The 27,741-nt window shown below is 50.0% G+C and overlaps 1 protein-coding gene across 3 annotated transcripts; it reads right to left on the bottom strand.

Moving 5' to 3' along the window:
• Positions 1 to 6: 6 nt before the first annotated feature.
• Positions 7 to 27,741, bottom strand: Tbc1d24 (TBC1 domain family member 24). 3 transcript variants are annotated; one of them, XM_050134289.1, is made up of 9 exons: positions 27,657 to 27,686; positions 11,305 to 11,414; positions 6,802 to 7,884; positions 6,132 to 6,149; positions 5,466 to 5,624; positions 4,444 to 4,507; positions 4,100 to 4,195; positions 3,202 to 3,433; positions 7 to 2,835 (listed from the first exon to the last, which is right to left on the bottom strand). In XM_050134289.1, exons 3-9 carry the CDS (start codon positions 7,764 to 7,766, stop codon positions 2,681 to 2,683), a joined length of 1,689 nt encoding a protein of 562 aa, XP_049990246.1. In that variant the 5' UTR covers positions 7,767 to 7,884; positions 11,305 to 11,414; positions 27,657 to 27,686; the 3' UTR covers positions 7 to 2,680. The 3 variants fall into 3 exon arrangements, with proteins under 3 accessions (XP_049990246.1, XP_049990256.1, XP_049990265.1); XM_050134299.1 differs by lacking the exon at positions 11,305 to 11,414 and having other exon boundaries at positions 27,657 to 27,741; XM_050134308.1 differs by lacking the exons at positions 6,132 to 6,149; positions 11,305 to 11,414; positions 27,657 to 27,686 and having other exon boundaries at positions 6,802 to 7,844.

Raw genomic sequence — 27,741 nt, 5'->3', positions numbered from 1 at the left:
TATATATTTATTTATTATGTATACAATATTCTGTCTGTGTGTATGTCTGCAGGCCAGAAGAGGGCACCAGACCTCATTACAGATGGTTGTGAACCACCAAGTGGTTGCCAGGAATTGAACTCAGGACCTTTGGAAGAGCAGGCAATGCTCTTAACCGCTGAGCCATCTCTCCAGCCCTCATGAAATATTTTTAAAGTGAGTTGTCACCAAGCATAGTGGCACACACCTGTGAGCCAATTATATGGGGTGCAGAAGCACACGGACGAGTTCAGGGAAAGCTTCGTCTACAGCTAGTCTGAGCTGCATGAAACTGGCTCTTGTCATAATCAGAGTACAGACTGATTTTCTGAGGCCCCAAAGGCATGTGGTTTACAGTAACAAAGTTACTTTAATGAACTGGTTTATATTAAGTTCAATATTTGTTTTAAAAACAAATGTTTAAGTGATGATAAAACTCCTTATTCAATGCCATCAAATTCTAGCTTTTTTTTTACATCAAAAGCTAATAAATAATAGAAAACATTATTAAATACTAAGTGGAAACACTTAGCATCAGATAAAGAGTGATACGAATAAAAATACAAAGAAAACGACACATCTTTTGGCAAAAAGGTCAGGAAAAAGGAGATATTAAATTTAAAAAAACTGAGAATGTTGTGGGTAAAAGCTAAGAACTTTGCTTATGATGCAATTGTGACTAAGCACTGACCAGTCTTCTTGCACTGGACTCTAGGAAGGCCAGTGGGGCCACACAAAACAAGAATCTACTACCCAGTCAGGAATCTTACAGGGCCCTGCACACACTGCTCAGTTAACTTAACCTGCTTCTGAAAGTCTTCCAAGTCCCAGTGGCAATGCATGGGTGAGCATCATGATGGCACAGCCTAGGAACGTCCTAGGGCCTTCTGGCTGGAGACCAAGCTCAACGTCGAGGAGTTAACGCAATAGGAAAGAGCTTAATGCCTACGAACCTGACACTTAGGAGGCTGAGGCAGGTCATGATTTTGAGGCCAACCTAGGCTACATAGCCATTTCCAGGGTAGCCTGGGCTACATAGTGAGTTCCAGACCAAATAGGCTACCTAGTAAGATCTTGCCAGAAACAACAATCACAAAAATCAAGATGGCCTTAAAGGAACACTGAAGTTGGAGGTGTAGGTCTAGGACAGCAGGCTCAGAGGAATGGCGGCACGGGCTACCACTTTGCAGAGTGAGCAGCAACAGCTCCTCCCAGGACTCCTTCCCTCTAGAGTCAGGTCGACCTGTCGTAGAGGCCAGCATGTCAGGAGAACTGTTCATTGCACAGAGTCCCAGTTCTATGCGGGTTTACCAGGTGGCCCAAAACTTCAGGGAACTCCTCCCTGCCCTGCCTCTTGTGCCACTGTGGCCGTGCTGAGAGATGATATGACTAGATGGGGCAGGGGCGGATGAAGCTCTCACAGCAAGTGTGATATCAGTGTGGAGGCAAGCACGGGTGTGATACACGCTGACCCAGGCATGCCAGACGCAGTCATGTGGGAACCAGGCAACTGTTCCTATGATCCAGACTTCTGCGGCCCCAGCACGGCCATTTGGGCTACTTCTTCTTCTCTCTTCCTCTGTGGAGCCTAGACCCTCAGGACCAGCTGAGGGAGGTCACAGGGTGGGCAGGAGGTCACGGGGAAATGGAGCTTGCTACAGTCCTCAGAGACAGCACTTTCCTTGGCATCTGCGGTGCCAGGTCAGTACAGGGCTCAAGATGTACAGACATCCAGAGACTGGAAGGCCATAACGGGAGAAGGGTAGCACACAGAAAACATGACGACATGTGGCTAGCCATAGTGACAGCAGAGATCAGAAGCCACACTGCTTTATCAGATGCTGTATGAACAGGTCTAGGGAACCACAGGCCTGGGAAGGCACAAGGCTGGACGGAGACAAGCATGCCATGCTAGGATTCGGGTGGTCCTGGGCTTCAGCCATTACAGCGACGAGGAAAGGAACAGAGTCACCAAGACTACAGGAGTCCAAGGAGGCTACAAGGATGGACAAGAAGGTGGGCAAAAAGCCTCAGAGTCCAGTCAGCTCTGAGGAGAACCCTGGAAATGGAGCTGACTGGCCACGCTGGTCAAGGAAAGTCTCTCCAGAGGCCACCTTCAGGTGTGGACTTGCAGTGAGGTGCAGCAAGAGCTTCAGGCTCTGCAGAAACACAAAGACAAGACAGCTTTCCCGAGTTTGTCCCTTCTAGGACAGGAGGGGCCGCAGAGCTCTGCACACATCCTGCCCTCCCCTATCCTGTCCTGCAGCAGCAAACATAGCTCAGGAGAGCGCAGGAGGTCAGAGGACCAGCAGGGGGCACCAGAGACCCACATTTGGCAAGATTCATTTGTCCTTTCCCTACAGGGGCTGAGGGCCAGAGGCAGAGCAATGTAGCCCTGGCAATCTTGGGTACTGGACACCTCCATGCAACTCTTGAGGGCAGACACTGGACAGGGCTGGGGGCATAATAGCCCCTTGAGCTCAGAAACAGGAGGGTGCAGGGGTCCTAGCCTAACAAGTCCAAGCAGGACGTCCCCACTGCACAGCAAGCCTGCCTGCTTCATGGGGGTATTGTTTCACTCATGCCCTGCTCCCTCAAGAGGTAGCTTGGCCTCTACCCCGTCACCCCACAACGAGGCTCAGTCACCACTAGCGCAGACCCATCACTGGGTGTCAGGGTCTTGGAAGCCCCAAGCCTCCACAGCAGAGATAAGGAAGTTCTCAGAGCAGAGGGGCTGGTTGTTGAAAGTGTCACAGTGTCCAGTGCGGCCTCGGTTCAGGTCCCCGTCGATGTAGAGTGCTTGGCCACCTCCTCCCCCTGTGGGAAATGCAAGGGAACAGATGTCTTTCTGCTCCAACATCCACCCCATACCCACATACGCCATCATCTCTGTCCTTGAAGGGTCTGCTAAATACCAATCTCAGTAAAGAGCTCCTTGGACTACAGGAGTTCCTCTAGAACCCCAAGTTTACCCGGGCCTGGCTGTCCTGGCTACTGCTTGTCTGCTAGCCCATACCTCCCATCTTTCATACTGGTCTACCCCCAACAACCCAGCTCCTTTTCCTCTAACGGAGATGTCTACTTTGTTGACCACTAGTCAGCGAAGACCAGGCACAGAGGTTTCCGCTCCCCTCAAGCCCCCATGTCCTCCTCCCAGACTGAATGAAGGGAAGAGGTGCCCACCAATGATGAGGCAGTCGTTGCCCCCAGCCATGAACATGGACTCTGTCTTGGAGGGCAGGTTGAAGTGCCGGGCAGCCAGGAAAGGAGACAGCCGATCAGCAGGGTCTGAAGAGACGGAGTGGCTGAGGAGGGAAGGAGCAGCTGCAGTCTCTGAGGACTTGAAGGATGTTGGCCTGGTCAACTCTGGATGCTTGATGACCACCCACTCGTAACGCTGCACCTCTGGCTGCAGCTGGAGAAGAATGGGTGGCAGTCAGAGTAACTGGCGTGGGGCACCTCCCTGGGCCTTCCTGCTTCAAAGCCACTGCCCATCTCCAGGCCACGACTCTGCTGTGGGTGGATCCCTAAGAGGGCTGTGGGTGGATCCCTAAGAGGGCTGTGGGTATGGCACACCACATTAGCAAATGAGGTCCTGCTAGCTTTTGGGCCGCTCATAGCCTAACCAGCAAACCCCAGAAGTAAAAACAGAGTATGTTTTAGGGTACTCACTACAATGAAGATGAAACGAGGCTCTTGTGCTGGGGGGACTTCTGAGCCCCTCGAGCCAGCTTCTGTGACAATTCCCTGGTCCAGGACAGATGTTGGGCCTGCACTCAGTCTTTTTTTTTTTTTTTTAATATTTATTTTTTATGTATACAATATTCTGTCTGCGTGTATGCCTGCAGGCCAGAAGAGGGCACCAGACCTCATTACAGACGGTTGTGAGCCACCATGTGGTTGCCAGGAATTGAACTCAGGACCTTTGGAAGAGCAGGCAATGCTCTTAACCTCTGAGCCATCTCTCCAGCTCTACACTCAGTCTTGGAGGGCTGATTAAGTACTCAGAATGTCTGAAGAGACAGGAACAGCCAAGGAAGGAGGGAGAGGGCAGAGGAACTCCACACTTAGCCCAACTCACCCTAAAAACAAAGCATTCTCCGGTTCCGAAGAAGCCCAGTTTGCCTCCAAACTTATTTCTTTCGCTCCAATCTGTTGACAGGTAAGCGCCACAAACCTAGGGAGGAAGGCTGGGGTGAGACTTCTGTCATCTGGTGTGTCCTCTCATTCAGGCAGCTGAGAGACCACGTCCCAGCCTAGGGGTATTGTAGGCTGCCTTCTCCCACCACTGAGGGCAAAGGTCATGGAGAGGACTGAGTTAAGGGAGTGTACCCTCAGGGCCATTCTGTCTTCCCCTGTGACTCTCAAGCAGAACCATATCCATACTCAGACCTTGGCACCAGCCCAGTAAACCAGGCTCCTCACCTCCTTTTGCGTGGTCTTGATGAGCAGGAGGGTGGGCTCGTGTCCTTCACACTGGAAATAGAACCTGGGGGCAGAGACCACATGCTATCCTGCATGCCCTCCAATTAGCACGGCCACTGTCAGTCCCAAGGTCAGGGTAGAGAGGCCTGGGGACTACCCTCTTTACCACCACCTCTCTCCACAGTGGCCAAGGACCTTGCAATGTCATCTGGGCCATGCCAGGCTGCTATAGTGTGACAAAAGAGGAGATTCGGTGAATTCTCCTTCAGGCAAAGCAGGAACCAGAGAAGCAGGGGAAAGCTCAGCCCTGAACTGAGGAAGGTGAGAGGTTTGCCACTGAGATGCTCAGGTGTGCCTGGGGCTGAAAGGAGCCGGGGATGGGGGTTCTCTGTGTAGCCCTGGCTATCCTGGAACTCACTTTGTAGACCAGGTTGGCCTTGAACTCAGAACTGCCTCTGCCTCCGAGTGCCAGGATTAAAGGTGTGCGTCACCACCACCTGGTAAGACGTGACTCTTAGCTAAGCTGAAATGTTTGTGTGATTGCAGGCAGGAGACTTGAGGTCTGAGCGAGGGTGGTCCAGAGTTTTTGAGCTGTCATTTGAGACTTGAACACTAACTGGACCCAACCAATCGAGCTTGGAGGGCAATGTGCCCCTGCTAGAATACCAGGTGCTTACACAGACAGAGACACAAAAAAGGGGTACCTGGTCTAGGACTGTGATGGACACAGGGGGTAAGGGTAGCAGGGAGGCCAGGGCCAGCTGTCTAGATGACATCTCCCTAATAATTCTGAGCTCCTCAGATGGGGACTTTGATTTCTGTATCTTTATGATACCCACACAGGGCCCTCAACTGTGCTGCATACAGCAATGATTTCCAAAGTCTATGTAGCCCGGGAATGACCGAAGGCCAGGATAAGAGGCTCCTGATTCTGCAAGACCTTATCAGAATCTCAGGTTCAAAGGCTCATTTCCTGAAGTGGAGAACAGGGTGTGACATGCACAGTCTTGGGGGTGCCTCACCTGGTTAAGCTGTACCCATGCTGCAGAGAGGAGAAGAGCAGGAGGGGTTGGCAGAGGGCAAAACGCTCAGGGATCCAGGACCAAATGTCTCTCATCTCCTTCACGCTGACAATCTCTGAGCGGAAGTTTTCTGCATGAACAGCCAAGTGCACAAACTGCCTGGGAAAAGTGGGGAGGGGTAAGAGCCCACAGTGACCACAGTCCTGACTGTACCCCCTTACCTTGAGACCCCACAGTTTCGTTTTGGTACATATCCTGGAAAGGATATCCCACTTACTCAGCCAGGTTTACAGCATGGCTCTAGGTGCCGCTTGGAAATGGGGTGAAATTATTCCTGGAAGCCCCGCCTCCCACCTGATACGTGGAAGAGGGCCCAGCCTAGGGGTATGGGCAACAAAAGCTCTTTTCTTTAAGAAACCAGGACAAATGAAGTAAGCCTCCAGCAAGACAAGGCTGAAAAGCCAGCCAAGCACCAGATCTCACAAGTGAGGCAGAAAGAGGGATAGACAGACAGACAGTGCCTGTATCAATCAGGCTAAAGCAGCAAGCAGAAGCCAGCCCAGCAGAGCCAGGTGGGCATGGGAGACAGTGAGCAGCCAAGCCAAAGCTGGCTGGAAGAAAGGCAGGGCAGAGAGGCCAAGCATCGAGGTGTGGTTTCAGACCTACCTTTTAGAAAGTGAGACACTGAGAAACAGGAGGAAGCAACGGACACGGAGAGGAAGAAAAATAAAACAGACAAGGCGAGGTTAGTGGTGGGTGTCCATCCCCAGGTATGCCTTCCTTTGGGCCCAGGAGAAAGTGAACTCCATGCCAGCAGCCATGCCTACAGCAGTCTACAAATCAGGTGTCAAACACCATGACTCTTCCCAACCCTGCTCCCCAAGGACAGGGAGCCCATAATAAGCATCCAGAAGAATGCCAGCCACAAAGCTCGGAGCTGGAAGGGCAGAGCAGGAGCTGTTCTGATGTGACCCCCTAGGAACCCAGTCTGGCACCTGCTGGGCCTCCTGACCCACTGGTAGTATCCAGCTTCCTTGTCTTAATAAGGCTGCAACTGCAAAGCTCTTCCTGTCTTCTAGTGTCTTTCTGTCCACACGTGAGCAGGTGGACAGACAGAAGGCTAGAAGCAGACCAACGGCTGGCTGGACAAGCTCATGCTTAGACCTCAAGGATGCGTTCCACTAAAGCTTCCCACTCCACAAACGCAATATGCTCACAGCATAGGCACACGCACGCTCACACATACACACAGCACACACATGTATTCACACACACTTAACTTACAAACAGAGGCATGAGCACACATGCAATGCACAGGATCCCAGGGCCCACCTACCTCTTCTGCTTGACAGTAATGCCCTTCTGCTTTAGTGCTTTCTCATTGGCCATTTGCAAGAGCTGGATCTCCTTGCGGGAAAACAGGCGGATGGCAAAGGCCTTCTCTAGTAGTTTCTCAGGGGACACCGTCTTGGCAATGTCCTTGACAAACACGCGGATGTCTTGCTTTACGTTGTCTGATTCGAGGGGCTGGCCTGCTCTCACCTTGTGGAAGAACTTGAGGATGGCCAGAGCAACTCGATATAATACCTTGTAGCCTTCTACAAGGAAGACATCAAAGACACGGGCAAAGTAGTTGAGGGGCAGTTCCCCAAACAGCCACCGCTGCCAGTCAGAGTAGACCTGCAGGACATCCTCTGACACAGCTACCATCAGTTTGTGGGCCGCCTGGCAGTACTTGTTCACCAGGTCCCCAAACGTCATGCAGGAGGACTCGAAGGCCAGGAAGCTCTGGTCAATGAGCTTCTTGCTGGGGTCGTTGCAGGCCAGGATGCGGCAAGCCTTTTCGAAGCACTCGGCCTCGTCGATGCTGTAGTGCAGCAGCAGGGCCACCACAGCCGGCAGGGCAGGGCAGAAGGAGATGTCCGGGAACTGATTGGCGATACACAGCAGAATCTTGCGCACAGCCCCCTCACCCCGCGTGTTCAGGCAGTAGGTGGGCACCTGAGTGTTGTCCACAAACTCAGGCAAGGGCAGGCTACTGCTGCTGTGCTTGCCCACAATCTTGCCCACGATGTCGCTGTACACACTGGCATCAGGTGTGACCGTGCGGCAGGGGATGTCCCGGATCAAGCGCTGGTACACTTTCCCCCGCAGGGCGTGGCTCTGAGCCCAGTAGCCCTGGCGTGCCAGTTGCTTCAACTCCTGAAGCTCAGTGCAGTTCAGTTCCTTTGGCCCCAGATCCTGGATGGACGCGTCCATCTTGTCCCTGTCCACAAAGCAGTTGTACCCTGGGGAGTCCATGGCTCCTGAGGTGCCTGGGAGGCAGGTTCCAGGCTGCCAGGAAGGGAACTAAGAGTAGCTAAATCTTGCAGCCCTGTCCTTGGGGACTTTCTGTCAACCAGTCAGTCATCTCTCACACCTAGAGGATTGAAAACCATTTTAGTACATGCACCGAAAGTTCACCTTTTAAAGGACTTGGTTTCGTTTATATTTTTTCTAAAAGGGTTAGGAAGATAAATAATTGTTCTGACAAGTTACCACTGACTCTGGAGAACAACTTCTTTTCACAGAGTTTATGCGTTAACAGAAGAGGTCATAATGAGAAGCTAGGGACAGGTTCCCAGTAATGCTTTGAAAGCCTGACTCTGTGGGCCAGAGATGGCTGGACGGTTAGGAGTGCTTACTTCTCTTTCAGAAGACCCGAGTTCAATTCCCAGCAACCAGCTCAGGCAGTTTAAAACTGTGACTCCAGTTCCAAGGGACCCAGCATCCTCTTCTGACCTCTGCAGGCACAGCACACATGTGGTGTAAACGAACACAGAGAAACACTCATACAAAATAACAAGACAAACCTTCCTCTTTCTTACTTATTTTTGGTCTTTTGAGACAGGGTTTCTCTTTGTAGCCTTGGCTGTCCTGAAACTTGTGTGAAACCAGGTTGGTTTCACAGAGATCTCCCTGCCACTGCGTCCAGAGTGCTGGGATTAAGGGTGTGCGTCACCACTGCCCGTCATAAGTCTTTTTAAAAAACATTTAAAATTTAATCCAGGTGGTGGTCTTCAAAGTGAGTTTCAGGACAGCCAGGGCTGTTACACAGAGAAACCCTGTCTCAAAAAGCAAAAACAAAACACATTTAAAGTTAGTTTTATTACCTGTGCACCACAGTGTGCCTGGTGCCCATGGAAACCAGGAGGGGAGGATCTCCTGGGACTGGAGTTACAGACAGTTAAGAGCCACCACTGCTGTGCAATATTCCTTTATACTGTGTCACTGTGATTGGTTTAATAAAAAGCTAACTGGCCAACAGCTAAGCGGGAGGTATAGGTGAGACTTCTGGACAGAGGGAGCTCTGGGAAGAAAGGCAGAGTCACCAGCCAGACGCAGAATAACCAGGATGTGCATAGCAGAGATGAGGTAATGAGCATGTGGAAGGGTGTAGATAAAAAATATGGGTTCGTTTAAGTCATAAAAGCTAGTTAGAAGCCAGGTGGTGGTGGCGCACGCCTTTAATTCCAGCACTTGGGAGGCAGAGACAGGTGGATCTCTGTGAGTTTGAGGCCAACCTGGTCTACAAGAGCTAGTTCCAGGATAGGCTCCAAAGCTACAGAGAAACTCTGTCTCGAAAAACAAAACAAAACGAAAATAAATCTTGACACATATCAGTTAGAAAAAAAAGCTAGTTAGAAATAAGTCTAAGCTAGGACTGAGCTTTCATAATTAATAATTAGTCTCTGTGTCATGTTTTGTGAACTGGTGGCCCAGAAAGAAAAGCTCATCTATACACCATATGGGTGCGGAATGGAACCCAAGTCCTCTGGGATAGCAGCCAGTGCTCTTAAGCACTGAGCCATCTTTTCAATCCTCACCATTTTTATAAAGTAAAAATACAGGGGCTGGAGAGATGGCTCTGTGGTTAAGAGCACTGGCTGCTATTCCAGAGGGTTAATATCTAGCACCTACATGGCAGCTCATAAATAGAACTGTAACTCCACTTCTAGGGGATCTGAGAGACACCCTCACCCAGAGTATATACAGACAAAACACCAATGCACATAAAATAAAAATGAATAAATTATTTCAAAAATACAATAAATCTTTTAAAAGATTTTTTAAAAGCCTGCTCTTAAAAAAAAAGATTTATTTTATGTATAAGAAAGATTGCTCTATCTGAAATGTACAACTTTATGCCAGAAGAGGGCATCAGATCCCACTCTAGATGGTGTGAGACACCATGTGGTTGCTGGGAATTGAACTCAGGACCTTTCGAAGAACAGCCAGTGCTTTACCATCTGAGTTCACCTCTCCAACCCCCCCCCTTTAAAAAAGATTTATTTATTTATTTATTAAAAAGCCTGACCTTACTAGAAACAGCTTTCCACTTGGGAAGATCTACTTAGGCCATTGTAGCCTAGAGGCTATCAGAAAACAAATAAGGATCAAAGGAGCCAGCCTGATAGAGCTTCCTCTCAGTCCTGGGGTGTTGGTCAGGCTCAAACCAGCTGTCTGGAGGGCTCAGGCATGCTTACCTCAGCATGCTGCATGGATGCATGGACTACTAGGCCAGGACTGCACCTCTGAGTGCATCCCAGGTTGTGGAATAGTTCTATGGGCAGCTCTTACCTTCCTCTGCCAGTTTAAAAGCTAAGTTCCAGAAGGGTAATTCCAGGGGAAGTCACCAGTAGGGTGCGAAATGGGGCCTGGGGTGTAATTCTGTAGTACAGGTGTTGAGGAACAAATGGAAGATGACAAAATTTCAAAACTAGACGCTCTGGCTCCAAGTAAACTAGAGGCAGAATGCTTAGGAGAGATGATGTTATTACACTACCTGGCAGCTGTCGTGACTCGGGCACACAGAAAAAGAAGTGGGTGAGCAGACAGGGTGCAGTGCACACGTGTGAAGCACCAGAACTTTGGAGGGATGGGAGGCAAGGAGGATCGTGAGTTCAAAGTCTGCCTGAGCTACACAGGAAGTTCAAGACTGAGTAGTATCGTGAGACTCTACCTTAAACAAACAAACAGGGTTTGGAGAGAAGGCTCAGCAGTTATAAGCAAGCATTGCTTTGCAGAGGATCTGATACTCTGTTCTGGCCTCCTCAGGAACCTGCACTCACTCACATGGACTATCCAAGCACATACACAATTTAAAATAATAAAAATATGGGGCTGGAGAAAAGGTTCAACTGTTGAGAGCACTTGTTGCTCTTGAACCTAGGTTTGGTTTCCAGCACCCACATCGTGACTCCCAACCATCCATAACTCCAGTTTCAGGGGAGCTGGTGCCCTCTTCTGACCTCTGTGGGCACCAGGAACCACCTGGTACACATAAATACATACAGGCCAAACACTTATGCACATAAAATACATGAAAAGAAAATAAAAATACACAGGTGTGCTAGTGCACACTTTTAATCCCAGCACTCGGGAGGCAGAGGCAGGTAGACCTCTGTGAGTTTGAGGCCAGCCTGATCTACAAAAGCTAGTTCTAAGACAGGTTCCAAAGAGAAATCCTGCCTTGAAAAACCAAAACAACAACAATATTCAGACACATAAAATGAAAAAAGCAAAGCAAGGGCTAGGATGGAGCTCAGTTATGGAGCAGCTGTCTAGTATGCATGGGGCCTAGGGTTTGGCCTCAAGCCCAGAAATCAAGAGAGAGGAAGGGAGAGGAGGGGGGAAAGGGAGAGATCATACTGGAGAGGAGAGGGCAGTGGAGGGAACAGTGGATGGTGAGATATACTAAGAGACCATGCACAAGAGCTGTAATAGCCCATTGATTTGGGTCCTAACGCTTCAAAAAGACTGCGTCCCGGACACAGTCACTCTCGCACACTGGGCTGACCTTTCTGATCTGGACGGTAGAACTGTCCCACAGCGTCATTGGGGGTCTGCTTCAGTGAGTTTAGGAATTTTCCACACCACTCTGATTTGTTTTGCATCTAGAAAATTCAACTAGAAAATAAACAGAAAAAGACAATGCTACTAAGTTCAAAGAATTTTCTTTTCTTTTTTTTTCCCAGATAGGGTTTCTTTGTGTATAGCCTTGACTGTCCTGGAACTCTCTCTGTAGATCAGCTTGCCCTCAAATTCACAAAGATCCGCCTGCCTCTGCCTCCCTAGTGCTGGAATTAAACATATGGGCCACCATGCCCAGCAAGACCAGCTTTAAAATCTGGAGTTGCTCACTGGGTGGTGGTGGTGCATGCCTTTAATCCCAGCACTTGGGAGGCAGAGACAGGCAGATCTTGGTGAGTTTAAGGCCAGCCTGGTCTACAGAGCGAGTTCCAGACTGGCTCTAAAGCTATAGAGAAACCCTTTCTTGGAAAAAAAAAAAAAAAAGTTGAAGTTGCTCAAATGACCTCTGTCCCCTGGCCTCCTTTTATATACAGGGTATATAAAGTGATTATAATTATTTGGTATGTAATCATTTGGTGTGCCATCACGCCAGGCAGAAAAACTATAATACAGATGCTAATGTGTGGGACTATCTAAGAAAACACCTTGATTTTATGTTCCTCTCTCTGTGGTAAATATATGTGAAACATCGTTTTAACCATTTTTAAAATATTTGCATGTGGGTACACTGGACAGCACACTTGTTGAACAGAAAACAACCTTGGGCGTTGATCTTTGCTTCCATCTCGTTTAAGACAGGGTCTCTTGTTCACTACTGCATACACCGGGTTAGCTCCCGTGAGCAAAGGGATTCTCCCACCTCCCAGCCAAGCCCCCAACAGTTGCATTAGGGCTGGAGTGACAGATAATGCTTCCAAGTTCAGCTTTACAGGGTTCTGGTGATCTGAACTAAGTCCTCACTTGCACACAAAACACCTTATCCATGGACCATCTCCTTAGCTTCCATTTTAACCACTTCAGGCCTGGAGCAATGGCTCAGTGGTAAGGGCTGGCTGCTCTTCCAGAGAACCTGTGCTTAATGCCCGGGGCCAACATGGTGGTTCAGAACCATCTGTAATTCTGTTCCCAGGGAATCCGGCCTCCATAGGATACATGCGGGCAAAAGATGCACATAAAATACAAAGAAGATACTTTAGTGGTGTCACGTGACTTCACGTTGCTGTGCCATCCCACTGTTTCCAGAACTGCTCCATCTCCCAGTCAAACTCCCTGGTCCTCCCCTAGTCCTAGAGATGACCTCACAGCATTTTTTTCCTTCCAAATGAGGTTTCTCTGGCCATCCAGGAACTCACTCGGCAGACTCTGAACTCACAAGGCTGGCCTTGAACTCAGATCTGTCTGTCTCTGCCTCTGAAGTGATGGGTGTCCACCATCACCACCCAGCACATTTTCCCCTTTAAAATGACAGTCTAACTATGTTGCACACACTAACCTTGAAGCTGTGACCATCCTGCCATAGCCTCCTGAGTTGTGAAATTACAGCTGTATATCAACATACCCTGGTGGCACACTCCTTTAATCCCAGCACTCGGGAGGCAGAGGCAGGGGGATCTCGGTGAGTTCGAGGCCAGCCTGGTCTACAAGAGCTAGTTCCAGGACAGCCAAGGCTGTTACACAGAGAAAGCCTATCTCGGGGGGGGGGGGGACACTTGATTCTTATTATTTTTTTTTTACTTGATTCTTTTTTATGTGTATGAGTGCTCACCTGCATGCCAGAAAAGGGCATTGGATCCCCTGGAACTGGAGTTACAGCCAGCTTGAGCCACCATGTGGGTGCTGGGACTAAAACCACGTGCTCTGAAAGAGCAGCAAGTGTTCTCAATCACTAAGCCATCTCTTCAGCCCCATTGATAACTCTTTACAGGGGCTTCCTTATATTAATCATTAATTGAAACAAGGTTTTCTGGGTCTGAGGGTGTAGCTAAGTGGCACAGACAGTACTTAGCCGTGACTGAGGTCATGGTACCACAAATAACCCAAAATTGCTACAAGCACTATAACCATATTAAATTGATTTTAATGTGTCCCAGCGGGAAAGCTCTCTTATAGTGGGTCCAGTCCTGCCACCTCACTGGCAGGTCTGAGGAAGCCCGCTTTCACGTCTCTGAACCCCCCCCCCCCCCCCCCCCCCCCCCCCCCCCCCCCCCCCCCCCCCCCCCTTCCCTCAACCATCCCCCGGCCACAATGTCTGATTCCCACATCTGAGCCATCTCCAGACTTTGGTTCTCAGTTTAAAAACCTACAGAGCCACCCACCACAGGTCCATTCTTTCTGGGTGACAAGGACCTATTGCCCCTGAGTGAAATAAAAACGTTTATAAATAGAACAGGAGTTTAGCAGAGCATGCCAGCTGCCTCCAGGTTGAACATTAAACTGAAAACTCCAAAAGTGGTGGCGGTACTGTTCAAAGACCTCCCTCAGGAGGGAGCAACGCAGGGTGCCACTGCCACAGCCAGAGGCCCAGGGAACGCTCTGGAACCAGAGGGACCCAGTCATCTCTCCTTCACATCCCACTCAAAGCGAACTGTATGATCCCGGGGCTGGGCACATGAGACTTTAAAATGGGCTCAGCTGCCTTGCAATTCCAGAAGATCTGATGCCACCTTCTGACCTCTGAGGTCAACAGGCATGTATATGGTACATATAAATGCACGCAGGCAAAACACTCATAACAGAAAGTAAAATTTAAAGTCTTTTAAAAGATGGGCTCGAAAACAATCTTATACAATAAAGGAACGTCTGGAGGCATTACCATCCCTGACTTCAAACTCTATTACAGAGCTTGGTATTGGCATAAAAACAGAGAAGTCGACCAATGGAACCATATAGAAGACCCTGACTTTAATCCACAAACCTATGAGCACCTGATTTTCGATAAAGGAGCTAAAAGTATACAATGGAAAAAAGAGAGCATCTTCAACAAATTGTGCTGGCAAAACTGGATTTCAATCTGTAGAAAAATGAAAATAGATCCATGTCTGTCACCATGCACAAAACTCAAGTCCAAGTGGATTAAAGACCTCAATATCAGTCTGAACACACTGAACCTGATAGGAGAGAAAGTGGGAACTACACTACAACAAGTGGGCACAGGAGACCGCTTCCTACGTATAACATCAGCAGCACAGACAGTAAGGGCCTCATTGAATAAATGGGACCTCATGAGACTGAGAAGCTTCTGTAAAGCAAAGGACACTGTCGCTAAGACAGAAAGGCAACCCACTGACTGGGAGAAGATCTTCACCAACCCCGCAACTGACAAAGGTCTGATCTCCAAAATATATAAAGAACTTAAGAAACTAGACTGTAAAAGGCTAATCAACCCAATTATAAAATGGGGCACTGAGCTGAACAGAGATCTCTCAACAGAAGAAGTTCAAATGGCCAAAAGACACCTAAGGTCATGCTCAACTTCCTTAGCGATCAGGGAAATGCAAATCAAGACAACTTTAAGATACCATCTTACACCTGTCAGAATGGCTAAAATCAAAAACACCAATGATAGCCTATGCTGGAGAGGTTGTGGAGAAAGGGGTACACTTATCCATTGCTGGTGGGAATGCAAACTTGTACAACCACTCTGGAAAGCAGTGTGGCGGTTTCTCAGAAAATTTGGGATCAACCTACCCATGGACCCAGCAATACCACTCTTGGGAATATACCCAAGAGAGGCCTTATCATGCAACAAAAATATATGCTCTACTATGTTCATAGCAGCATTGTTTGTAATAGCCAGAACCTGGAAACAACCTAGATGCCCCTCAATTGAAGAATGGATGAAGAAAGTATGGAATATATACATATTAGAGTACTACTCAGCAGTAAAAAACAAGGACTTCTTGAAGTTTGCAGGCAAATGGATGGAAATAGAAAACACTATCCTGAGTGAGGTAAGCCAGACCCAAAAAGAGGAACATGGGATGTTCTCACTCATATTTGGTTTCTAGCCATAAATAAAGGACATTGAGCCTACAATTCGGGTTCTTAGAGAAGCTAAAGAAGAAGGAGAACCCAAAGAAAAACATATAGGCATCCTCCTGAATATTAACCTTCATCAGGCGATGAAAGGAGACAGAGACAGAGACCCACATTGGAGCACCGGACTGAAATCTCAAGGTCCAAATCAGGAGCAGAAGGAGAGCGAACATGAGCAAGGAACTCAGGACCGCGAGGGGTGCACCCACACACTGAGACAATGGAGATGCTCTATCGGGAACTCACCAAGGCCAGCTGACCTGGGTCTGAAAAAGCCTGGGTTAAAACCGGTCTCACTGAACATAGCGGACAATGAGGACTACTGAGACATCAAGAACAATGGCAATGGGTCTTTGATCCTACTGCATGTAGTGGCTTTGTGGGAGCCTAGGCAGTTTGGATGCTCACCTTACGAGACCTGGACGGAGGAGGGTTTTCCTCGGACTTCCCACGGGACGGAGAGCCCTGATTGCTCTTTGGGCTGACGAGGGAGGGGGAATGGATTGGGGGAGGGGGAGGGAAAGGGGAGGCGGAGGTGGGGAAGAGACAGAAATATTTAATAAATAAATAAATAAAAATAATAAAAAAAAAAGATGGGCTCGGGATGTCTTTATCACATGATAAAAGAACACGTAATCAGGCTGGAACTATGGCTCAGAGGTGGGGAGCACTGGCTGCTCTTCTAGAAGACTGCGGTTGGATTTCTAGCACCCACATGGCACTCAGAGCCATCTGTAACTCCAGCGCAGCTGAAGGCATAAATGGTTCATAGATATACACGCAGGCACAACACTCATACACATAAAAAATAAATAAATAATCACAAAACGACAGACAGACCAAATTACAAAACAAAACTTGTGAGTACTATTCAAATAATTATTTTAGTCCTAGCTCTCGTCAATGGAAGGATTCCTACCATGACTGCTCTGTTGTGGCCCTCAAAGCCTTTTGTCACATTTACACACATGATACAATGAGTCATTGAGATGCAGAAGTAAGGAAGGCAAGAAATTCGTTAAAAACAAATAAACCAGACTCTTAGACTCACACTTTGGAGAATTAAATTGTTTATTTATTCATTCACTCTTTTTGTTTTGTTTTTTGTTTGTTTGTTTCCAAGACACAGTTTCATTGTGTAGTCCTGGCTGTCCTGGAACTCACTCTGTAGACCAGGCTGGACTTGAACTCAGAAATCTGCCTGCCTCTGCCTCCTGAGTGCTGGGATTAAAGTCATTCTTATTTATTTGTGTTTTGAGACAGGCCTGAACTCACCATGTAGGGTGACACAGCACACACAGGACATCTCTGTCTCCTGCTTGGGCAATGTGAACTGGCTACACAATAGCACAGACCCTATACAGGTGCTGTCTCTGTGAACAGTACTCAAGAACCACTTTCCCTCAGCCTGAGGGTTGGGGATTGTGATCTGTCACCACAAACACTGCATTGTCCCCAAGTCTCTCTCAACAGAGAAGAGCTGGCTCTCCCAGTGGCAGCTCTGGCCCCTCTCCTGCTGTTCCGTGTGTTTGGAATGGGAAGTACTCTATAGCTTGTGCCCTCAGTTCTGGGCCTCACCAGCAATTCCAAGAAAGCAGGGGAAAAGCTACTTGATACCTGTTGGACTCCTAGAGCAAGAGCTGGTGGTGGTTTCAACAGCAGGACCCCACTGCAGGGTGATGGTGTGAACATCTATCTCCTAAGAGATGATGACACGTGAGCTGGAGTAACGAAACTGCCACAGCTGGGAGCTGGGAGCAGAGCTCAGCAGTGTCAGAGACAACGTGAGAAGGGGAAGAGGACCCTTGGAAGAGCAAGCTCCAAGGAGAACGTGTAGCCAGAATGTGGTCGATACCAGGAGCAGTGAGGCCAGTAGCATGGGCTAAAACATGCACACACACAAGGTGTCTAGGGTTTATGCTAACAACAGTGGGAAATGGGGAAGGCCATGAACTAAGAAAGGTTTCTAGTGTGAGGGTTTTTTTTTTTTTTTTTTGAGACAGGGTTTCTCTATGTAGCCCAGGCTGGCCTTGAACTTACAGAGATCCACCTGCCTCTGCTTCCCGAATGCTCGAATTTTAAAGGCACGCATCATCATCGCCCTGGTGTGAGGGTTAAATTGAAACTGTTTATAGAAAGTTCTCCTCGGACACACCGGGAGGGCTCAGATGTCTCAGTCCTTTCCTTTTGAGGCTGCACAGAATTGTGGGCCTCACCCTCCACACTCAGGAGGCTCTGGAGGATCATCCCAGTGGCCACTCCTCAAGAGGTGCAATTCTCCCACAGGCCAGAGCCAACTGCCTCTTTCAACAGCCTCACTTCCCCTTCCTGCCCCGAGTTGCTTCTCCACTTCTCAGGCTTCCCCTAATTTCATAGCGTTTTCTCTACCAGCATGGAGACTATCTGAAAAGCTCAAGACATCTGAATTTGGAAAGAAAGTACGTCTTTTAAAGAAAACAAAAAACATATGTGGAAAGAAATGCTTTCTAGTTCCCCTAAATGTTACACTGCTGGATTGGATGACACGCTCCAGGCTATGCCTGTGACCTGTCATATGAATGTGTCCTCTACCCACAGGACTGCCCTGGGTTTGCCAAGGATAAGACCAAACGATTAGTGGAGCCATAGGTGGCTGCTGGCTCGGCCCCATGGCCAGGCCAGCCTTCTCTGAGAAGAGGCATTCCTGTAAGACATTTCTACCACAAATGCCGCAGGGAGACTCAAAAGTCAACACTTTCTGTCTACAGTAAAGCCATTGTTCTGCTCTTTGTCCACAAAGGAGAAAGGAGCCAGGACTGGGCAGAGAGGAAACCATGCTCACCAGCACTGGCTTGACTGGTCCATCACCCATTTAGGCAGGTCTTGGCCAGGAGGTGGGGTTGGGTAGTGGCTTGAGTAAGAACAGGCCCTATAAACTCATGTGAGAATACCTGGTTCTCAGGGGGTCATCTTCAGCCACAGAGGCTGACTGCCAAGGATGTGAGTGGCTTCGCAGTCCACCCTGCTCAACCCCAAGGATAGCCTGATGGCACAGATTTACTGCTCCACTTTAGAGAGGCTCTGGAGAGACCCCACACAGGAGGAACACCCAGTCTGCTGAGATCCTAAGGCCTGAGAACCTTCCACTGTCACTGCCCTCCTAGAGGTATAGGCCTCTTCACAGTCAGCTCTGCCCTAGCTCCTTCCCCAGCAAGGTCAGGACTTCTTTTCAATACCATGAGGCTGTCCCAAAACACTGCTCTGGTCATGAGACTGCATCTCTAACCTCTTCTCCCAAACAGGCAGATTTGAAAACAAACTCCTTAGCGTGTGACACGCAGACTGTGCTGAGGCTCACACTGTAACTGCACTGCCTCGCTTCCGAGCTCCTTGTCCTTGCCACAGGGAATGAGGGACCAACAACAATCACAGCTCCCCTTTGCTCCAAATTTTTATTCATTCCACAAACTCTGGGTTAGTTGTTCCTCCTTGCCTGCTTCAGGCTGGACCCTGGTGATAGAGCAGAACAGGGGCTCCAGAGGAGACCACAACCATAAACACAGTGATGTTACCTCAAGGCTATACCCACTGGGGTGGGTACAGACAGTACTTGGGGGATAGCATTGCAGAAAGAAAGATGGGGAGATACCACTAAGTTGGGGGTCTTTGGTGGGCAGTACAGAGGAACTGGTGTAAGAGAAGCAGGAGAGATTAATATGTGACATCCCAGATAAACAGTGAGAAAACCACCCTGATATCTGTGGTGGAAGAGTCAGGGGAAAGGAGGGCCTAGTCCAGCTGAGGAAGTGGAAAGAAGGGCTAGTGGGAAGGTCACGGCAGGTCCTGACAGAGTGGTCACCAGAAACAGCTTTCCTACAATGGCTGTGGTACAGGGAAGGCACCCACACTCACACACAGCCACCAAACAAAGACAGAGTGTCCCAAGGGAGTCTTACACCCCTATACAGCCTTAGCCTGACAGCGCTTCTCCAGCCACAGGAACATGCTATGACCCGGGGCCCTGCCTGACTGAACCTTAGTCACCATGCCACATGCTAGGCAGGGCTCAGCTTTTCCTCTCCAGTCTTAGCAATCCCCACATGCTTTCCTGGAGACTGGGAGCAGGACATCGGACAGGAATAAAGACTGGAGAGGAACTCAAGTTGGACCCCTAGGCTGAGCCTACGGGAAACCTAGCAGGCATCACAGGTAACAGTGGACAACGGAAGGGGGCGGTGAGACGCTATCGGCATCTCCATGTGACAGACAAGCACACGTTCCTCAAATGCAGTTCACCCTAGTATATTACAGGGCATGCTCATGCTTGCCCTTCAATCTTGCTTAACAAGGACATGGAAAAAAAGGAAAAGAGCCCACCAGTTCAGGGGAGGTGCATATATAGACCACTAGAGACGACCGCAAACCTCGGCAGAGACCCCTCCAGGGTCAGGGGAGGCCCTGGGATATGCTGTCTGGGGCGGGGAAGGCACAGCTATGACTGCTGAGACAGTGATGGTTTGCTGTCCGATAAGATGCTCGGAGTGCCAACACCCTGAGCAGCTGGCCCAATGATGAACGTGTGGCCGAGAATAGAGATGCCAGCAAGTAGAGACCCTGAAAAGGCCCCTGAGATGGCAGCAGGGGCAGCTGCCTGTGGGGGTAACCCAAAGTACAGTACTGAGACAGGGAGGAGGTGAGGGCCAGAGGAACACATTAGACAGCCGGAGGGGCCGGGGCATGAACAGCAGAGGCAAGGACAGAGGTCACAACCAGCAATCAAGAGCAAGTGACAATCAAGCCCTCTTCCTCATGGACTTTCCTCATACCCACCAGGGACATCTCCAAGGGTGTGCCCATTCTCTAAGCAGCTGCTGGACATTTCAGGGACATGACTTCAGGGTGTTGTTAGGGGTCCTGGACACAGGGTGAGGGATGTACTGAATGCCCATCTTCTCTTAGACTTCAGCCCTGGCACAGGACAGCACAGAAGAAACCTTGGAAGTAACCTGTCCACTCCAAGTAACCCATCCCCTCCATATCCAGCCTTTCCAGAACTTTCTTTCAAATGCCTCCCAGGTCTCTTGTAACTAGCTGGGCCTAGCAGATACAAGACACCCGACAGCACCGTCAGAGCGCGGATTTGTGGACACACTGATAATTAGGACATACTTAGAGAGGGCAGCAGAAGCCTTCCTGGAGGAAGGTTCCATGGGAGGGCAGATGAGGTATGATGGCATCCACAGAAAGGACCAGAACACACAGCAGAAGGGAAGGAGAATTAAAGACTAAGGCCCCTGTCTATTGAGGGTCCATCCCCATCCTGTAGGAACAGATGCCACCAGAACACCGAGACGAGGAGGTACGGGATTTCTTTTCAAGAGATCTGTTGACAGGAAAGCGGATGCAGAAGCAGCAGCCATCAGAATCACTGTTAGAAGAGACTGAAGGCAGGCTGACCACCCGGGGTGTGTTGCACTTGGGGTACAAGCCACCCTGGGCCTTCACATGCGGAATGTCATGGTGGGAGAGGTCCCACATGGACATACTTCCCGAATATTCCCTCTGAGCCCCACTGCCTAAGAGAATCTGGAGGGCAGGATGGTGCCTGCCAATAGCCAGGATGATGAGAGCCACTCTGGTCTTCAGGCTGTTCAGCCCCTACTCCTCCTTACTCTCCTCCCCCAGGACCCTCCCTTTCTCTCTCTTCTTGTTTCTCAACCAGCCTATGGCACCCCCATCACCACCACACACACCCTTCCTCTCAGGAGGAATCCCTGTCGCCTCCCTTCACTAGGTCCCCGGTCACCTGCCTCCAGCCCCCGGCCTTGTTCTCTGTGCTATCACTAGAAGGGTGAGTTGAGCAGCCTCAGGCTCCTCCCCACTACCTCCCCACACATGAAAGACCTTTACATTTCTATTTCATTATATAGACCTAGGTCATTCAATGCCATTCCACCCCAAGGCCAAATGTTTATAAACAGTGTCTGTCTGTCTATCCCCCAAAAAGGTTCTCACCATATAGGGCTGCAACTCACATACAGACCAGCTAGCCTTGAATGTACAGAGGTTTGCCTGTCACTGTCTCTCGAGTTCTGGAACTAAAGGTGTTTGGCACCATGCCAGGCCTAGCCCCTATCTCGCAGTGCCTCAGCACACACAGCACTCCTGCTCTGGAGCACTGGTCCCCATCTGCCAGCCCCTTCACTCTGTTCCTTTGCAGCTAAGCCTAGATAGCCATGACAACCCTCCACTCCCACTTGTCCCCTTGTCTCAGCGGCCAGGCAGGAGGAGGCCGAGCTGAAGCACGCTTCTCTACACCTACATCAGCGCTGAGAAACAACCAGACCATCTGCTCGTGGACCTTGAGCACGCTGGGCTCTGGGTGCTGCCTGGCAGGCCTTCTCGGCTCTCCTCCAGCGCCTCTCCTGTTCCCAGGCATTGGCTCATAGCCACACCCTGCCCCCTTTGAGAAGGGCAGGCTGCCAGGCAGGAGCTTCCTTTAACTGCAGCCCCCTCCTGGGCTTTGATCTCATTTCCCTGAGCCCTCACTGAGGCCCTTCTCTAGTCCTGCCTCTTCCTTTAAGTTCCGTCAGGGTAGAACCGCTGACGCTGACGACAGCAGGTTGCATCCGACTCCGGCCTTTAGAACACCACTGCTCGCTTATCCACAACAGCACCTCAGGCCCTTATCTCCCCAAAGCACCCCTGGCTGATGTCACTCCCTGGGCTGTTCTCCTCTGGATGCCGGCTCACTGCTCCTGCTCTCCCCTACCCTGGCTCCTCCACGTCCCCGCTGTAGATAGCCAGCTTCCTCTTAGCCTCTGCACGTGAGCTCTAGTCCCTTACCTCCAGCTGCTTCCAAGGCATCCTGCACATCTCATGACCTTCATGCTCCGAGGCTCCACCACTGCAACTCACGTCTGTCCGCCACGGCCAGGGCTTGGCTTGTCACAACCTCTAACCTGAGATCCTTCCTGTCCCCCACCCTCCTGCCCCTCCCACAGCAGCTTCAGGAGCACTGGTCACTCAGTGCAAGCTACAGTTCCTGTGGTATAATCAAAAGGCATGTCCCTTCTAAAGGGACATGAAGGAGGAGAGGTAGGGCATATTTGTCCCCTCTTCCTTTCTTAGCTCATTCTAATCAATCTTCTTCAGGGTCCCTCCAGTGACCTCCCAGGCCCGTGCCCCCTTATCCAGGTCTGTTCCCACCCCCGTCAGCACACTGAGGTATTGTAGTGACCTGTTTCTATGTCCCACTAGAAGACTACTAGATTGTAGCTTCCGTCCCAAATGTCACATTACACTCTTGTGTGCCTGGGAAGGAAGAAACCAGAGAAGGAAGCAGGTTAATTTTGAAGTCTGAATAACAGTAGGCAGCCTTAACAAACTTGTCCTATGCAGTGACCCCAGAAGGCAGGCTGTATGCTGTCTCAGCCCTGAAGCACAGCGTAAGAATTTCTCAAGTGTTAGTGGTGACTGGTGCTCACAGTTGACTCCCTGGTTACAGGGAACTTGATAGTGGGCCTTTTGCTGGTGGCACACAATGGCAGGCACGTGCCAGGTACAAAAGGGATGTAACCCGTAATGAGGCTTGAGTCACAGCACTGTGAGCCAGCTGGACTGCTTGCTGGCTGGAAGTCAAATGCAGGTCTTCCTAGAGGTGCCTAAGGTCACACATGGGATTCTGAGAACCACGCTTGGCTAGCCACTCTAGACACAGGCAGGGGCTGGAGCTCCATGGGGTTCTTTTCTTCCCACAGCAAGTCAGAAAAAGAATTCAGCCAAAATGTCAGCAGCACCAGAATTTCAACAGACCTGAGCTCTGAGTTAGGTGTCTGAGGGAGGTGTGCCTTGCAAGGCTAGGCACCGGCAGGTTCTCAGCAAACATCTTCAGACCAAGTAAGACAGCTGCCTGGGAGTCACGAAGGCTTAATCATTTTAATAGGCATTCAAGACATGCTTCCTGCATGCCAAGGTGCCAAGTGCTGGAGGATAAAGACGTGAGGCATTGCCTCAGCTCCCAGGAAGCCATGATCAGGACTGAACACTGATCAAGCACTTGAAGGCACAGGTACTACACGACTGGGAAGCACAGGGCATCAGAGCTCTCTGTCCACAAGGAAACAGGGCTCAGAAAAGGTTTCCTAGAGTCTGTGTCTGCCTCAGCTGGGTCTTGAAGGGTGAGGAAGCCTTAGCCCCAGGCAGTGGCACAGAAAACACCAACAAAGGACAAAGGCACCAAGCACAGAGATCCTTCTGAGTCTAGGTACTGCTTGCAATGAGGGCACAGGCCAGTGAGTATCTTTACGGTTCAGATCGAAAGCCAGTCTCAGGTAGAGAGATGACTCAGTCGGTAATGTGCTTGTTATCGAAGCATGAGGATGTAAGTGTCCAACCCGCCAGAATCCACATTAAAGGCTGAATGTGGCAGTACACACCTCTAATGCCAACACCGGGGAGGCTCAGTGGGGCTCACTGACAAGCCCCAGGTCCCTATGAGAGAGACTATCTCAAGAGATAAGGTGGAGAGCAACTGAGTGAGATGTCAAACGTCGACCTCTGGCCTCCACACACAGGAATTCACATGCACCTATACACACACCCACAAAGGGGAGACAAAGACATTTACAGTCCAGTTCACAGGCTCCAAGGAGCCTAAAGGCCTGGGATTCACCGAGCTATTCACAAAGGACCGTGTTCCTGTGTGCTGAAGAAGCCCAGAAAGACAGAAAAGGACTCCAGGCAGGAGTATATCCCACAACTCAATTCTTCTAAGGGTCCACAGGCTTCCGAGACAGGAATGCTGTGAGGGCCTTGCTGGGGAAGATGGAAGGTAACTAGAGAAAAGGGACAAAGTGATTCAAGGTGAGGCTGATGGGATGAAGGGAAGGCCTTTGGTGAGACCCCAGACAATGAGTTACACTTAGAACAGTAAACCAGATTTTATTCATAATGGACTCGCCTATCAGTAAACAACCAGAGTCTGAGCGTGCGGAACCCAATTAAACAGTCACATACCTGTAATCCCAGTGCACAGGAGGCCGACTCGGGAGAATCACGAGTTTGAGGTCAGCCTAGGCTACGTGGTGAGAGCCCGTTTTAATATAACAAAACCAAGCTTGGAGATAGAGTTCAGTGGTTAGAATACTTTCCTAGCACTAGGCAGGCGGTCCTAGGTTCAGTTCCCAGCACCACAAGACAGACGGCTGAAAACTCATGCAGGGCAGAGTTTCAGGAAGTTTGGTGGTCTGTCACTTGCAAAGGAAACGTGCCAGGCTGGAGGGAGCAGTACAGAAAAGTGCTCTGAGGCTGTGGGCGGACAGAGGCTCCTGTGGCAGGACCAGTTTCCCCTTACCCATGCGGCCCCACAATGTAGAAGACTGGAGTGGACGCCACAGGCATGGCCTCATGGCTGTCTCTAAGGCTGGCTACACAAAAGCTGGAGGCCCGCGAGGAAGGCAAGGCAAGCTCCAAGTTCTAACCGTGAGAATGCCAACCCATGGTTTAGAGGACAATGGGCTCTTCTGAGCTAAGCAGCACCCAATCTAGAGGTTCCACAAAAGGCAGCCAGGAAAAGCCCCTGGAAGGCAATGGGGCCAGGGAAGGTTGTACGTCCAGCACTCAGGAGCTCCCCTTTTACTCATGAGAAACTGGGTCTGACAGGAACACAAAGTCCATCAACTCACTCTACTCTACCCGAAAAGCGGCAGGCTACAAACCAGCCTCCTTCCTTAAGTTAGTGTCTTAAGGACATAGTATCAGGAGTCTGTATGTACAGTCCAACTTACCTCCCAGCTTAAATCCACTCGGGAACATTCCCCACTCTTAAGCCCCATGTACACTCTTTGGTTCCAGCCCAGGAGACACTTACCCAGTGTCTGAATGGCACCTCTACTCTCCAAACTCAAAGCCTTATTCCTCCCTAGCTTGTCTTTTTCTGTATTCTATGCATTGCAGCCTTGGGTTGCCAGCCACCCAATATTCTCCTTCTGTCCTGGCTCTTGCTATCCTGGTAGCTGCTTGTCTCAGTCTTAGCCTTCTGTTACCCTGGAGGTAACCTTAACTGTCCCCACACTCAGCACAGCGGCCCTTGTGGTTTTAGAACACATTCATCCAATCAAGTCCCTCACAAGCCACACTCTTCCAGAAGCTTCCAAATGTCACTCAATGCTGTGTCCACAGCACACACATGGCATCTACTCATACAAATTCATTTTCTTTCTTTTTTCCCTTTAGTACTGGGGAATTGCACCTAGGGCCTCGGGCATGCTGGATAAGAATTCTATTACTGAGTTGCTTTCCCCAACCCTTTCTGTTGTTTTGAAATAGAGTCTTGTTCTGAAGCCCAGGCCGGCCTAAAATTTGGTCCTTCTGCCTCAACCTCCCTACTCATTCCCAGCTCATTCCCTCCACCTCAGGTCCAGGGCATTGAACACAGGGCCTCGCAAACACTGGGTAAGCACCGTTGAAGTATGAATTCAATAAACACATATTGGAAAGAGTGAAATTTCCCAGATAATGAAATTCTGGTTTGTTCTCAGTAAAGGCCTGAGGGCTTTAAAAAAAAATATGATCCCCGTTTAAAAGGTGATGGCCGCAACAGCCACTGAAACAGCTGTTGCAAGTGGTTCTTTCTTCTACTTCGAGTTGTCAAAACAGAAAAGGTATGCTCAGACAGGGAGAACACTGAACAGGGCCAATGTTAACTGTCTTTACAACCCACTTCTCTGTGCTGTGTACTTTAAACGAGAAACCACGCAAAGGCAAACACTTTACTACGCCTTCTGGCCTTCTGATGTTGGCTCCGACTCTAATAAGGATTAGGAGCGAGCAGGGCTGTGTGCCCAAGGTCACTGAGACTTGCTGGACAGTCCTGGCAGGTGTGGTTAGTCAGAGCTAGTAAGGCACACATGCCAGTGGACTTGCAGTCGGAGGGAGGTGAATTTGACTGTTGTTATGAAAACCTTGCCTAGATTACTAGATTACTTCTGCAACCCAAAAGGTCACCCTTGATCCAGCTGCAGTCACCAGGTGACGTCTACCACTCAGAAAACGGCATCTTTATTCCCTCCAACAACCACTTAAGAGAGTGTTTGACCCACTGAATGCCAGCCTGTGACAGAGCCACGACCAGAGCCAATGCGGCGCCAGGCCTATTCACACAAAGACCAGATTCTACCTACCCAGTTCATCCCACAACGTCTTTATCTGAGTGCTGAGGAGATTAGGTGAGGATTAATCCTCAGAGTAAAGGAGGCACGCAAAGGGCTCATACCACTCAATATGAATGATCACTATCAAACATTTGAAATGTCTTGGTCATTTGTCATCTGGGTTGGTCTGGACACCACCTGGAGTGAGAGCTTGAGAGAGCATGAGCACACTCAGCTCCACAACAACTCCGGGAACATTTACCTGTGGAAGGAGAGTCCTTGACCCCAAGTAGACGAAATGGCAACCAGCGCCAAATTATGGGACAGTTGTACAAAATGCCTGGAAGTCACCTGCTGGTCTTCCAGCAGAACACGGTGACGTGAGGAAAATCATTTTGAGCCTCTACCCGCTTTGGACAGACATAATCCTACTGCCATAAAAGTCAACTGCATATGACCCAGTTGGTTTAGACAACCTTTGGCCCCTAAAGTTGGCTCAGTGAGCCTTAACACAAGAAGACCACAACTGTTTCTGAACTGTGCCAGGCAGCCAGCATCCGTGCAGACTGACTCCTGTCATGGGAAGCCCACCCCGCACCGGTGCCAACTCTGCCCTCCAGCTATGTTCTTCAAGACTCCAGAAGCACAGGGACAAGCTAAGGCACAGGTGACACAGGCGACCCAGGCAGGTCAGGGATACTGGCTGGAAGGGGCTCTTAAGCTGGGAAAGCACCTAAGCGTCAGGTGGGCAGCTGTGTCAGCTTTGGCAAGGGAAGGGCCTGAATTGTTGCAGGTCTTCGAGAAGGGCAAAGGTATATGAACACTGCTGCAATTTCAAACAAATACAGAAAGAGATTTCCTATTCCGCAGGGACGGAAAGTGCCCCAAGGGAAGGCTGACACGGAGGCAGTTCTTTCCCACGGCACAGAGCCGAGAGCAGGCAGAGACGACCTAAGAAGGCCGGGCCTGCCCAAAAGGATCTGACACCCGGGCCCGCCTCACGCACCAAGCTCGGGAGCACCAGCCTCCGGAGCCCCGTAACACGCTGCGACCAAGGCACCAAGCACCGCGCCGTGTCCCCCTCTGTCTGTCCGTGCCGCCGGTCAGCGCGCGATGACAGTGACACCCCCACACCCCGCGTCCAGCCGCCACGCCCCCGCCGCGCACCCACCTCGGCGCCGGCACCGCACCGCTCCCTCCAGCTCTCCGCTGGACCGCGCTGGCCTTTCTGCGCACGCGCGTAGGCGGCCCCGCCC

This window comes from Alexandromys fortis, unplaced genomic scaffold, assembly GCF_014885135.2.
Source record: "Alexandromys fortis isolate MF-2015 unplaced genomic scaffold, M_Fortis_MF-2015_v1.1 scaffold_29, whole genome shotgun sequence".
NCBI classification, from domain to species: Eukaryota; Metazoa; Chordata; class Mammalia; order Rodentia; family Cricetidae; genus Alexandromys; species Alexandromys fortis.
Note: the sequence above shows the minus strand (reverse complement) of the source record. Positions and strands in the feature narration are given on the sequence as shown.